Genomic DNA, 12,831 nt, shown 5'->3' on the forward strand with positions numbered 1-12,831 from the left:
GACATAGACCTGACTTATAGACAGAATGCATACCAAGTCCCTTCTGTCCTATGCCACTGTAGGCAGAGCGCCACCTCTTTGTGTGCATTATTTATACCTACTGTACATTACACTAGAACGTCTGCTATGTTAATGTCACCGTGCACATACTCCATAGTGTTCAGGTTACCAGTTGACCCTCCCAAAGGTATGTATTGTCTTCTCCTTTTTTGTGTGTGTAAAACTGAATCCCAAGTGTAGTGTAAAAACCACCAGGGATGAAAAAAAAAAAAAATCGTTAGTGTGTCTGAGAGTACTGGAACAGTTTCTCCATGGAACATCGGTCCACTGCATTTGAATAGAACACTATCGTAAAGAACACAATCATGAATTCCTCCATTAAAGATATTGTGGATTAACTTCTAAATCAATATAAAATGTCCCATTGAGTAACAGGACAACTTATTTTCTTTATTCTCTACCTTAGCATGCATGGAGACCACACAGTCCTAAAGGGTCCTCAAAAGTTGAAACTGTTCAAATGTCTTGGATGAAGGGGTAAAAGTATTAAGTTCGAAGGGTAAAACTTCACAATAAATTTTCCCATGTTCCCTCCAGTGTTGGGGGTTGTTACTTTTTATAGTAACTTATTACACTACCAAATTACTGTACTGTAAAAGTAATCAGTTACATTACAGCGTTACTTAAAAAGTAACTAGTTCGAGTACTTTTCCACTGCAGAAAATGAAAACTCCTCTGTGATTCATGTTGTTTCAGTCAAGACCTTTATAATTATTCTACCATCATCACTCAGCGAAGTTTGGCCCATAATCTGTTAACTACTAATACCCCTAATCTCATCTACGCGGTTTTGCGCGGTGACCGTAAGTACGGTTCATCATGATCCACCGCGAGTTTTGGTGCTGTGATTAGGTTTCCATCTTTCCGCTCGTAGTCAAACCGCATAGGTGAGATAGGGGTACAACAGCAAGAATAACAGAGGCGGGCGGGTTATCGGGGGCGGGGCTTGTAGGATGACTTTCACACACACTAAGGGTTTGGGAATGACTGCTGTCTGGCTCACGGATTACGTAAATTGTCTAAATAACGGATGACATTAATATACATACTTTGTAACACATTACACCCAACGCTGCCCATGTCTAATTTTGGAACGAGTGGCACAGTGGCATAATGGTTAACACTGTGGCCTTTTCAGGGTCATGAGTCCAAATCCTGCCTTGGGTCTTGGGTTTGTATGCCTCCACGTCCCCCAGATCTCAACCCCATAGAAAATCTTTGGAGGGAGTTGAAAGTCCGTGTTGCCCAGCGACAGCCCCAAAACATCACTGCTCTAGAGGAGATCTGCATGGAGGGATGGGCCAAAATACCAGCAACAGGGTGTGAGAACCTTACAGAAAACATTTGACCTCCGTCATTGCCAACAAAGGGGCTGTATAACAAAGTATTGGGATAAAATTTTGTTATTGACCAAATAACCACCATAATTTGCAATTAGATTCTTTAAAATCCTATAATGTGATTTTCTGGATTTTTTTTTCTTATTGTTGTTATTTTTAGTCTTTTGGGTGATTCTGTCAAGGAGTCTCCACAACCTGTCACAGGTTTTACGCCAGATGCCCGACCTGACACAACCGTTCCATCTTATCTGGGCTTGGGCTGACCGGCACTGCATCCAGTTGCTGGCCAAAAGACAAAAACTGCGTGTATCTTGTACACTCTAGGAACTCCAGACCTTAAGCTCTCAGGCTGATAATGTTGATACCATTTAGTATGTAAATATAATATATAACAAAAACAAGCATGATATGATGCTCGAGGACGTTACAGTCCTCCGTGGTCCTTAAAGGAGTTAAACCATGGGCCCCAATGGTGCTCCATCATTGGATAGATCCTTATACTGGTTACTAGGTTGGTAACTAAGTACCATCAGTCAAACACTGTTGGGAGGTTTTTTTTAATGGGAGAGAAAGAGAAGAAATTAACCCTAATATCTAAGTCTTTAGTCGTTACTTGAAGATTGCCCATGACTCAGACCTCTGGAGGACGTAGGCTACATCCCACCACCTGCTGTAGGTGCCAGAACAGGAGAGAGACTACATGCATGTTTCCCTCTGCCCCTGAGAGGTGCTGGGACCAGTCGAGCATTGCCAGAGGATCGGAGGGAACGTGGTGATAGAGCTTTGAGGTGCTTCGTAGGCACGCATCACTGTTGCCGAAGTTTCCTCATGGTACAGCTGTAAATATACAAAGATCTGAATTTTCTGTTTTAAAAGCAAATATATTTGGACAAATGAAACTTGATTGTGTCAAAATATTTTAGGAACAACTTTTTTTTTCTTTTGTAATACATTCAAGGTAAAAGTATACATCCATTAAAATACATACTTCAGCATTCAGAGTTTGGCATCCAAAACAAAATATATCATTTCGAAATCCATAGAATCCAGGGCACGAACATGAATAAGGACCGTAACAGTCAACATGTAACAAAGGCTTCCCACATTCGAACTGTACAGTTCTCCAGTTATACAGGGTTCACTGAAGCACATCTCTACAACCGAAAGTCAAAAATAACGTTGGAAATACAGTCGCCTTTATGGGAATCGAAGAACTCCTGGGCTTTTTCTTCTCTATCCTTCTATCTACACTACAGTAGCAGGACATGGAGGGGAGACGTTAGGATTAGGGAGGGGGGCGGTTAATAAATTAAATGCATCACAGTAAAAATTAAGATGATTTATTTTCATTCAACAGTCTTTGAGTTCTGCATGGAGGTTGCACAACTGTATGACACTAAGGACGGTGTTCTGGAGGCTTTGGTACACAAGCTCCTTTTGGAAGTAATCGTTCGTAGGATGCATCATGTCCCTCACACATACAGTACAGTACAGTAGACGCTCACGAGATGATTAGCAGGGTCTGAGGCACAGAATCTATGGAGGGCCACTAAGGAAGTGTTACATTACCTGATAACAGATACGCAAAGCTTTGTAACATTACAAAGAATCTGAAGGGGAATGAGGAATTAAGCAGCAGTAGCTCAGGATAGGGGAAGACTTGATGGGGCAAATTTATGTTCTGAGCACTTGGGAGTGCCGTGTGTACCGAGACGGAGCTTTGGCTGAAACGTAAGAGTGACCGTCCTCTGCGGGACGATTTTCAGGAATGTCTATACTGATCGGAAAGACCATACTTCAGAGTGCTTTCTTACTAAAGCTGCAATGAGTGGAGAGTTACATACTAGTTTACTAGTGTGTAAAAAAAAGTCATGCACCATTCTTGAATATGCGCACACGCCGAGACACATCAGTTTTCACACGGCCATCGTTTGGAAGCGTCTCGCCCCCGTGTCTCCACGTCAATCTCATTTCAGAGCGAACCCCTTAACCGGGGGGGGATTTGGGTAGCTGGGTGGGGCTTACACTTCCCCTTTTCCCTCTTTCGGACTGAGGAAGGGAGGGTTGTGCAAAAGTGCAAAAGTAGCCTTTTTTTCCCCTTAGTAGTGTTCCAGAAGATCTAGGAGAGAAAACAAGGCCAGCAAAGTCAAAGACAAATACAAGGTAGACAAATACCATGATAAGGTTATATATATAACTGGCACAGTCCTTTTGGTCACAAATCGATGCTTTAATGACTTCTTCATGGCTTTAGGCAGCTTCTGTAATGTCAGGTTCTGTGGGTGCAGAAAAATGTGCTCTACTGTTTTTAGTCCCATATCTAATAAAGGCAGACGGAAAAAAACGAAAAGAAGAAGGGATCCTCCTGAGAGTCACTGATAAGTGCGGAATACTTTCTGTACATTTGGCAGAGAGGAAAAACAGTCATTGGTAAAACAGACCTACATTGTGGCAATCTTGAGGCTGAAGTCATGTTTTTCTTTTGTTTTTAGAAAGTTGACACTAAAAAGACCCGGTGGATCCTGTGGACGAGTGGACAGGCAAAAAAGAAGGAAAGAAAGAAAAAAAATCGATCAGTCACAGTGTGCTCAAATCCCACATGCATGCAGACAACTCCAACAGCCGACACAATGGCGTTCCGTTACAGGCAAAGGATACAGAAAGAGGACGATTTCAGGCCATTCAGTGTAATTGCAGGTGCCGATCAGAGTCATCGCTTTACCCGGGGAGTCACTGAGAGCCAGCGTGCTCTCGGTCCCCCTCTATCTCTGAACAGAGGGATTGCTGACGGGACCATAGGGGCAAGGAGGAATGAGAAATAGTGAGGAAGCAGGACGTGAGCGTCACTTGTTCTCGATGAGTGTTTGCACCTTGTGCACCAGCTCGCGGGCTATCCTCAGGATGTGCTGGACGTCGTGCCGCTCGGCCATTTCTGTTAGACAGAACGAAGGACAGACTATTATTATAGAACTGGTGCTGAATTAAAATGTAAGGAGGTCCATGTTTAGCACTAATTAGCCCCTTTATTAGTGTGTCTGCATATGATACCGGCTTTAGGTGCGTAGAGTGTGTATATATATATATAATATTAATATATTAATTATATAATAATTACACCGGCTGGAGATTTTTTCCCCACTACGCCGCCTGACCTGATTGGTCAAACGGAGTCATGTGATCGTTGTTGCTGCGTCTAATTGATGAAACACAATCATGCGGTAGATCCACTGGCTGCATGTGTGGAATAAACGGTTGGAAAAGTAACGAGTCGAGTGTAGCCGAATGTAGCGGAGTAAAAAGTATGGTGCAGTTAAACTACTCATAGAAGTACATTTTTTCCAAAAAGATACTCGAGGAAACGTAACTCGTTACTACCCTCTGGTTACGCTAACGAATTCCCTCACCGTTGAAGAACTTGATGATGTCTGTGAAGTCCATGTTGTTGTCACGGATGATTTCCCGGTACACCTCCACCAGCGCCAGTGCAATGAACAACACGAAATGCCGCGAGGAGATACGGGGGGCCACCCAGATCACCTCCCACACGGCAAACACGTCCTCATACAGCAGCTCTAACGCACACATACAGTACACGCAAATAAAAATGGCCAACGGCTTTCACTATTTTGGAAAAACAACAACAAGAACAAAACAAGAGCGTTTGCATCGGAAATGCCATCATACTGCACCTCTTTTGAAGTCCAACAGGAACCAGCGGTAGCAAAAGTAGAAGTGAGTGTAATCTCCATTCTGGTGCATCAGCTCAAACAACTCGGAGTCGAGGATCTGTAAAAGCAGCGGAGGTGACGGCTCATTAATTATCTTGTCTCTCATCGTATGACTCTGTGTGAGGGGAAGGGAAACAGCACCTGAATTAAGGACCTCATATTGGCGAAATGAGTGTCCATGGCTCCTCCAGTGGGGAAATTCTGACTCATCCTCTTCATTAGCTGTGTGAAACAGCTATAGGCAAGGCATTCTGAGAGAGAGAGAGAGAGGAAGAGGGAGAGAGGGAGAGAGGGAGAGAGAGAGAGAGAGAGAGGGGGGGGGAACAAAGGTGAGTATAAATGGACAGCTGTTAAAAGAGACCTAATTTAGCCTTGTTACGGAACGATCCGATATATCTATATATATAAATATAATATCACACATTATATATATATATATAAAGTGTTGACAAAAGACCTTGATGTGGGGCAAATTGACAACATTAATTGTATTGTATTAATAGTATTAATTGTGCAAAGAAGAATAATGTACTCACAGTGTGTACAGTATATATACTATATGATGTCTGCCTTATGATGTACAAAACCATTCACTATTTCCAAACTTTAAAATGAATTAATAAATAACATTACAAAGCTCCTTGGTTTTGCATATAAATAAAAAGCAGCAAAAGTTTCCAAAAGAGCTCATATTCTCCAGCACACTCAGTAAAAGCTAACAGCTGTTTTACCTCTAGTACTGTGTAAACGTCCTGGGCACATACAAAAAATGCCATAAGTATAAAACATTAATAAAAAAAAAAAAGCTTCTATAAAGAGCACTAAAGAGTAATAAAATAAACACAGTCAATATTTGTTGTGAAAATAATCAGCAGTGTTACGTACAGATTTGTGCAGTTTTATAAGTAAAACAGCTGTTGGGGTTTACTGAGCGTGCTGAAGAATATGATGTTCTTCTGGTAACTTTTTCATAACTTTTTCTTTCTATTCTCATACATAACCCAGGAACCTTAATTATTTGCTATTATTATTATTGTTTTTGTTATTATCATTATTTTTATTATCATTATTGTTATTATCATTATTGTTATTATTATTATTGTTATTATTATTATTAGCTTTCATCTAAGAAATGGTCTGTCATAATATGTTTTTTTTTTACAGGCATGCATTTGTACAAAATAGTTTGAAAATTATGAACGTTTATGTACATAATACTGCAGACGTGATAAGCATGCTGTATATAACTAACACAGTACTATAATAAAGTAAATATTTTTTTTAAAAAGTCTTACTTATCAGACATGGATATATATATATATATATATATATATATATATATATATATATATATAGGATGATATATAGGATGACGCTATTAAATAGCAAATTCTTTTAGAAGGTTATTCTTCAGAAAAAATACATAAGGATGGTCAAGTTTTTTTTCTTTCTTAGTTTTTTCTGATTAGTTAAACGTTGAACCAACAGACAGCAAAAAAAAAAAAAGAAGTTTAAGTAATAAACTCTGATTCTCACCATCATCCAAAATGACCATCAGAGGGGCCAGGAGGTCACACATGCCCTGCACGTAGCCCACCTCTAGATGCTCCCACACGTAACTGAGTGGAAATTAGGGGAGAATGAAGAGTTGAACAAATGTACACTTCAGGTTGTATGTTAAAGTACAGTACAGGTTGCCGTACACTGCCATCATGTGGCTGAAAAACGTAATCGCGCCTAAGGTAATCAATCTCACAGTGAAATGTCTCTGTGCCTTTAAATCACAAAGGGACTCCTAGATGCCATTTTGTCTCTGTTTTGAGCTGTTTTCCACTGTATTGGACTGTGAACTCGAAATATGATTATTCACATCTGGAATTCACATCTGTTTTTGGACAATGCACGTGAACTACTTGCGTGGTTGAACTGGAAGCGGAACCGCGTTCCGTTTGTATCTGCCGAAATTCGTAACTCGAATGTCCGTAAGTCAGGGGACTACCTGTACTAAGTACTATTACGGTATTAATGGAAAAAAACAAGATCCAAGTCTGTCTCACCTGCACATAATATTTCGCAGTTTCTCCAGGTTGCTCGTGGTGAAGTAGTAGTAGTTGCGGTCGCAGCGTGCAACATCTTTGTCTATCCTGTGCAGGTTCAGGGCGACTGAGTCCAATAGCTCGATCTGTAGTAATAATAATAATAATAATTATGATAATTATAATAATGATGATGGTGCAGGCCAAAAGACAACATAAAAAATATTATAAATAAATAATAGTTGCAGAACAGCATATAAGACATGAAATAGTTATAGAATATCATATTAGTATATACAGGAATATGAAGTACAAAGTAAGTGAGTTAACATTAAACTATGTAACAAAATAATTAAACAAACAAACTTCTAATACAAGTAAACAGTGTCTTAGTTAAATAACCAACTATATACAGTGCGTTACTGATTATAGTCTGGGCTTCATACAGGAGACTGAGTTTACCGTATACGAGGAGAATGATGGTGGAGTGTCCTCACTGTTAGTGACCAGCTTATCCAGCTGACTGCACAGCCTGTCCTCACTCAGCGAGTCTCGCGCACTCGGTTCTCCCGGTCCACCCCTAGTTGTGGCCTCGTCTCCCGGTTCCTCCTCCATACTCTGTCCATCATCGATACTAGACAGAATCTGGGAGTGTGCGGAAGCTACTGAGTAGTTCCTAGAAGAAGGGAGTCCAGAGTCTGGAGAGTCAAACTCGACTAGCGACCTCTCGTCAGGAGCCAGGGCCACTGGATTAACCACTGTGGTCATGGTGGGGGTGTTATCGTTCTCGCACGGAGTGTCCTGACTGAGCCCATCGGGTTCGTCCACTGACATGAACACCTGGAGGAAGGACAGAGAGAGAGAGAGAGAGAGAGAGAGAGAGAGAGAGATGTCAAGCAGCAATTAACCACCTCAAGCAGTCAACCACCTCTATTGTTTATTCTCTTCAATGTTTGTTTACATTGTACCGCTACAAAAAAAAAGAAAACATATTGTTTATAAAATAAAGAAACAAACAAATCAGAATCTATTAACAGTAAACAAGGTTTGTGGAACTGTTGTAAAAAAGCAATATTGCACGAGAGGGAGTGCTGTTGTGCTGAATATCAGCACGGCTGCGATAGCACAAGGACTCCTATTCCTAGTGTAAACCCTATTAATTACACTAACTGTTGGTCGCGAGCTCTGCCAGTCGCGGTTAGGTAGTTCCGCCAGCCGCGGAAGGAAAATGTGTTGTTTATAAATAACTCGTTAAACAAACAAACAAATTAAACTGTTGTATAAAAGCAATATCACAAGCCCCCCCCCCACCACCGTTCTTGCCTCCATATAAACTCACCTTTCTCACAGTTGCAGAGTTTGATAGCTCCTCAGCTGAAGCACTGCTTTACAGAAGAGAGAATCTTACCTCATTGCTGAGAGTCGAGTCTCTGTGGATGAGTTTCATGACGTGGCTGTCGATGCTGCTGCCCGATGAGAGTTTGGCGAAAATGGCCGACTGCATCTCCTTCTCCCGCTGCTTCACGATCACCTCGCAGGCCTTCCACTCTCTCATCACCTGTTTGTAGCGTGCTGCGATCTTCTCGTCAATCTGCAGGGGGTACCACGAATCAGACCAGGAAGAACCTCAACTGGAACTAGAGTTCATACACGAAAACCGAGGGATCAGTTTTTACCTGCGTCATGTCTTTCTTCCCCATGCCGAACTTATAATGGCCCAACAAAAACGGCCACACCTCTTTCCTGATCTCGTGCTGCACGCCGCCGTAATAGACCAACCGCAGTAGCTCGAGCTCCTTGTAGTTCTGAAATGAATACCGCGAAGAGGAGAAAAGGTGACACCTCCAGTTAAACACCAAACTGCTCATTAACGGGCCTTATTTGCAGTACACCGACCTTGCAGTCTTTTTGATATTTGCTCCAGATGTCTTTGCTGAGGCCTCCAGATGCTTCACAGGGTTTGTCCGGTGGCACGATGTTGTGGTTGACCAGCGCAGACAGATGCGTTCTCACGGTGGACAGATGCCGACAGTAGGCTAGCCCTAAAGTAATCGTATTTTTAAGCCTGATGAGAATGAGTCAATTGGAGCGTCGTGTTTTTACATACTGCATGTGGATGATAGTGTAAACTCACAGCCGTAGAAGGCTCTAGAGACGATCTGCCTCTTCATGTTATGACACAGCATCTTGAGGGGGATTCTGCATGTGGAAAGAGAAATAAGCACCAGCAGAGATTAGCATCCGGTGGGAAGTTAGCTACAAAAAGGCTGTGTATCGAAAAATAAAGAGATGCCGTCTCACCGGTCATGCATGCAGTTACACGCTCCAGGAAGCTCTACGGACAAGCTACCGCCCCCAGCAGAGCACGACAGGCACGACGAAGCATGGCTGGCGTTCTCGGCTTGCTGCCATGACGACGGGCTGCCTCCTAAGCCCGGCATCTCCATCACCTCCCCGTGGTCTAGGAAGAGAGAGAGGGAAAGAGAAAGATGAATGAGCTTTGTGAAAGCTGCCCTAGTAACCTTCATTACATGATTACTCCTCCACAATTCCTTTGTGTTTCTTAATGCGTCATCGCTTTAAGTCTTTTTTTTCTTTCTTTCTTTAAAGAACTGCTGATGGCTTTGCTTAAACTGGGCATTTAAAAAAAAAATCTTTCAATGGATTAATAATTATAATAAAAAAAAGAAAAATTACAGTGGCAAAAGTTCAATTTTATTGATCAGCACGTTCTGTTACAAATAACGCTAATTATAATAGACCAACCATTACATCATATTACATAGGGCAGTGATTCATCTATTCCCTGAGATCCTTAAATACAGACACAGGGAGGTAAAAAGGGATTCCTGAGGTAGCATGCATCTGTGAAGGAATAGAAACCAAAAGATAAAAAAGGCATGAACGATGCAAGAGGGGCGGGCCATGCCAGAAGACCTGCCAATCACAGCGTGCCACCGCACGGACAGAGCCAGGCATTCAGATAGCTACGAGAGGAAGAGAGAGGGGACATACAGCCACTGCTCCCACCATGCTGGATGCATCAAACCAAATAACAGAGAGTAGTGGAGAGGAGGACAAGAACAAACCAAAAAAAGGATAACTAAAGAGAAAGAGGGAAAAAAAAAATATATATATATATATATATATAAAAATCATGTTATTAAAATGTAAATGTACTCGAGCCAACCAAAAGAGTTCAATAGTACACACTGAGCAAATGCTCTTCACCTTAATTCTTCAGGCCCCAACTGGTGACCTGGTGACACTATAAGCTTCCTGTTGGGCCGTAACCAAAAAATGAATAAAAAAGACAACAACAAAAAAAAAAAAGGAGAAATAAATAAACAACAGAAGAACAGAATGTCTGATTTTCACTGCTGGTGGGTCTCTCGTGTGGGCTTTGATGTTTAAAATATGCCAACGTTACGGTCAAATAGGTGATGTGTTCACGGAACGATTCACGTATCTACCACGCCAGAACCCCACAGGACCAGACTGTTGTAATGAAAGGTGACCGCAGTTAGTGAAGAATTATAGTGAACAGCATTGCAGAAAACTGGCTGAAAACAGGAGGAGGAGGGAAATATTAAAAATCAACTCAATGATCTGAAACTGAACAAAAACAAAACAAAAAACTAACAAAAAAAACTAAACAAAACAAAAAAAACCGAAAAGTCAGAGAAGGGGAAGACACAGATTGGACAAAGCAGCAGAGGTGCACATTCCGGTTAAATAATAATCGAACCAAAAGATACTGGTAAGTGCAGTTTTCCCATGCAGAGTCGTCAAACACGATGGATGGAAATGAAATGAAAAAATGGAAGCCAAAAATCAGATACGGTGATTCATTAAGTCAAGTCAAGTGAACCAAAAAGAATGCCAAAGGAAAAACCAAGCAAATAATTGGAAGCATTGCTGCCCCGCCCAACAGTGCAGAGGAAAGGGAATGAGAGTTGCCCTAATTGGGATGAAAATCACTCCCGCTCCCAAATACATCCTCTACAACCAACCCTGAGATATGCGTGTGTGTGTGTGCATTTCTATAGAAACTCACTGCTACCATGTAAGGAACCAAAAAATAAATCAGCATCTCGTTCTTTTGTTACTATAAAGGAACATCTCGTTATATCCAGAGTGTGTTATTGTTATGAGAAAAGCATCTTGTCACTATGAGATAAACAGAGCATCGAAAAAACACCACTTGCATTGTGTTTAACTGCAGATGGTGAAAGAATTGTTCAAATTTTACTTCATGTTTGGCCTAAAACGCATCTCAAAGTCGCACACACTGATACTGTACGTGTGAAGATCCAATTCAATTGAATTCACTCCCTCACTCACTCATCTTCTATACCGCTTTATCCTGTATTCAGGGTCGTGGCGACCTGGAGCCTATCCCAGGAGACTTGGGGCACGAGGCAGGGTACACCCTAGACAGGGTGCCAATCCATCGCAGGGCACATACACATACCCACTTACACACTCATACACACACTACGGGCAATTTGGGAACGCCAATTAGCCTAACCTGCATGTCTTTGAACTGTAAGAGGAAACCGGAGTACCCGGAGGAAACCCACCAATCACGGGGAGTACATGCAAACTCCATGCACACAGAGACGGGAATCGAGCCTGGCCGGGAATCGAACAAGGACACTGGAGATGCAGGGCGACAGTGCTAACCACTAAACCACCAAAATTTAACTGGTTAGCAATGTTGCCTTGCATTTCCAGGGTCCGGGTTCGATTCCTGCCTCGGGGTCTGCGTGGATGAAGTTTGCATGTTCTCCTCATGGTTGGCAGGGTTTCCTCCTGATAGGGTCCAGGCCACCTTGAGTTTGAAAAGTGTGAGGAAATGTATATAAAATCATAGTTATCAGATATCAGTTATCAGTCTTGGAATATGCCCGTGTCATCAGGAAAGAAAAAAATATTTTAATTCAGTACATTCAGGTCATTAGCTGACTTCATTTTATTGCCACATATCATTGCTGAGTCTAGATCTGACCAACTGCAGCAACCCCAGATCATAACACTGCCTCCAGAGATTTTAACAGTGTCCACTATGTATGATGAGCGCATCGCTTCATGGGCTTCCCATCCTACCATATGCAAACGTATCAGGGTAAGATGGTAAGGGTCTGGACTCACCAGGACAAATGACCTTTGACCATCGCTCCAAAGTCCAATCTTTATGCTCTATGCTCCTAGTATACTGAAGCCTTTTTTCTTGATCCTCAGTAGCACATGGTTTTCTTGTGGTGACACAGCTGTTTAGTCCCAGTCCACTCAAAATAAGTTCTCGTCATACACAGCTGTGCTTTATATTGTCGATTATTTAGGATGCAACATCACCAAAGGTTTTTATACTGATCTGTAAAAACATTAATCCAATATGCATATTGTCTTCCAGACGGTATGTACTGTACATTGCTTTGATTTTTGGATATTTACATTCAGATCAGATGAGCAGTCTTAAGTCTTCAAACTTGGTCTTGGTGTGTTTTGCCATCGGTCTTGCCTTCAGCAGCAATATTCATGCTCAGTTGGATTCAGGTCAGGGGACAGACTCTTGCCAGTGCCGAAAATTTGGGTCATTGTCCACTTGCACAGTCCAATTAGTTTTGAAGCACTTAGCTGAAGATAAAGACCTCTGGAATTCAT

At 41.8% G+C, this 12,831-nt stretch overlaps 1 protein-coding gene across 4 annotated transcripts in view; it reads right to left on the reverse strand.

The window, feature by feature from the left end:
• Positions 1–2,185: 2,185 nt before the first annotated feature.
• Positions 2,186–12,831, reverse strand: part of sgsm2 (small G protein signaling modulator 2) — a 55,119-nt gene continuing 44,473 nt past the window's right edge. For all 4 annotated transcript variants that reach the window (XM_053508001.1, XM_053507999.1, XM_053508000.1 and 1 more), the window contains 12 exons: positions 9,466–9,625; positions 9,299–9,363; positions 9,061–9,206; positions 8,841–8,969; positions 8,573–8,755; positions 7,627–8,004; positions 7,186–7,310; positions 6,665–6,747; positions 5,270–5,379; positions 5,090–5,186; positions 4,805–4,972; positions 2,186–4,332 (listed from right to left, as the gene is read on the reverse strand). In XM_053508001.1, coding sequence (XP_053363976.1) covers positions 4,244–4,332; positions 4,805–4,972; positions 5,090–5,186; positions 5,270–5,379; positions 6,665–6,747; positions 7,186–7,310; positions 7,627–8,004; positions 8,573–8,755; positions 8,841–8,969; positions 9,061–9,206; positions 9,299–9,363; positions 9,466–9,625 — 1,733 coding nt within the window. In that variant the 3' untranslated portion in view covers positions 2,186–4,243. The remainder of the gene's footprint in view (positions 4,333–4,804; positions 4,973–5,089; positions 5,187–5,269; positions 5,380–6,664; positions 6,748–7,185; positions 7,311–7,626; positions 8,005–8,572; positions 8,756–8,840; positions 8,970–9,060; positions 9,207–9,298; positions 9,364–9,465; positions 9,626–12,831) is intronic.

The sequence above is a fragment of the Clarias gariepinus genome, chromosome 11, assembly GCF_024256425.1.
Source record: "Clarias gariepinus isolate MV-2021 ecotype Netherlands chromosome 11, CGAR_prim_01v2, whole genome shotgun sequence".
NCBI lineage: Eukaryota > Metazoa > Chordata > Actinopteri > Siluriformes > Clariidae > Clarias > Clarias gariepinus.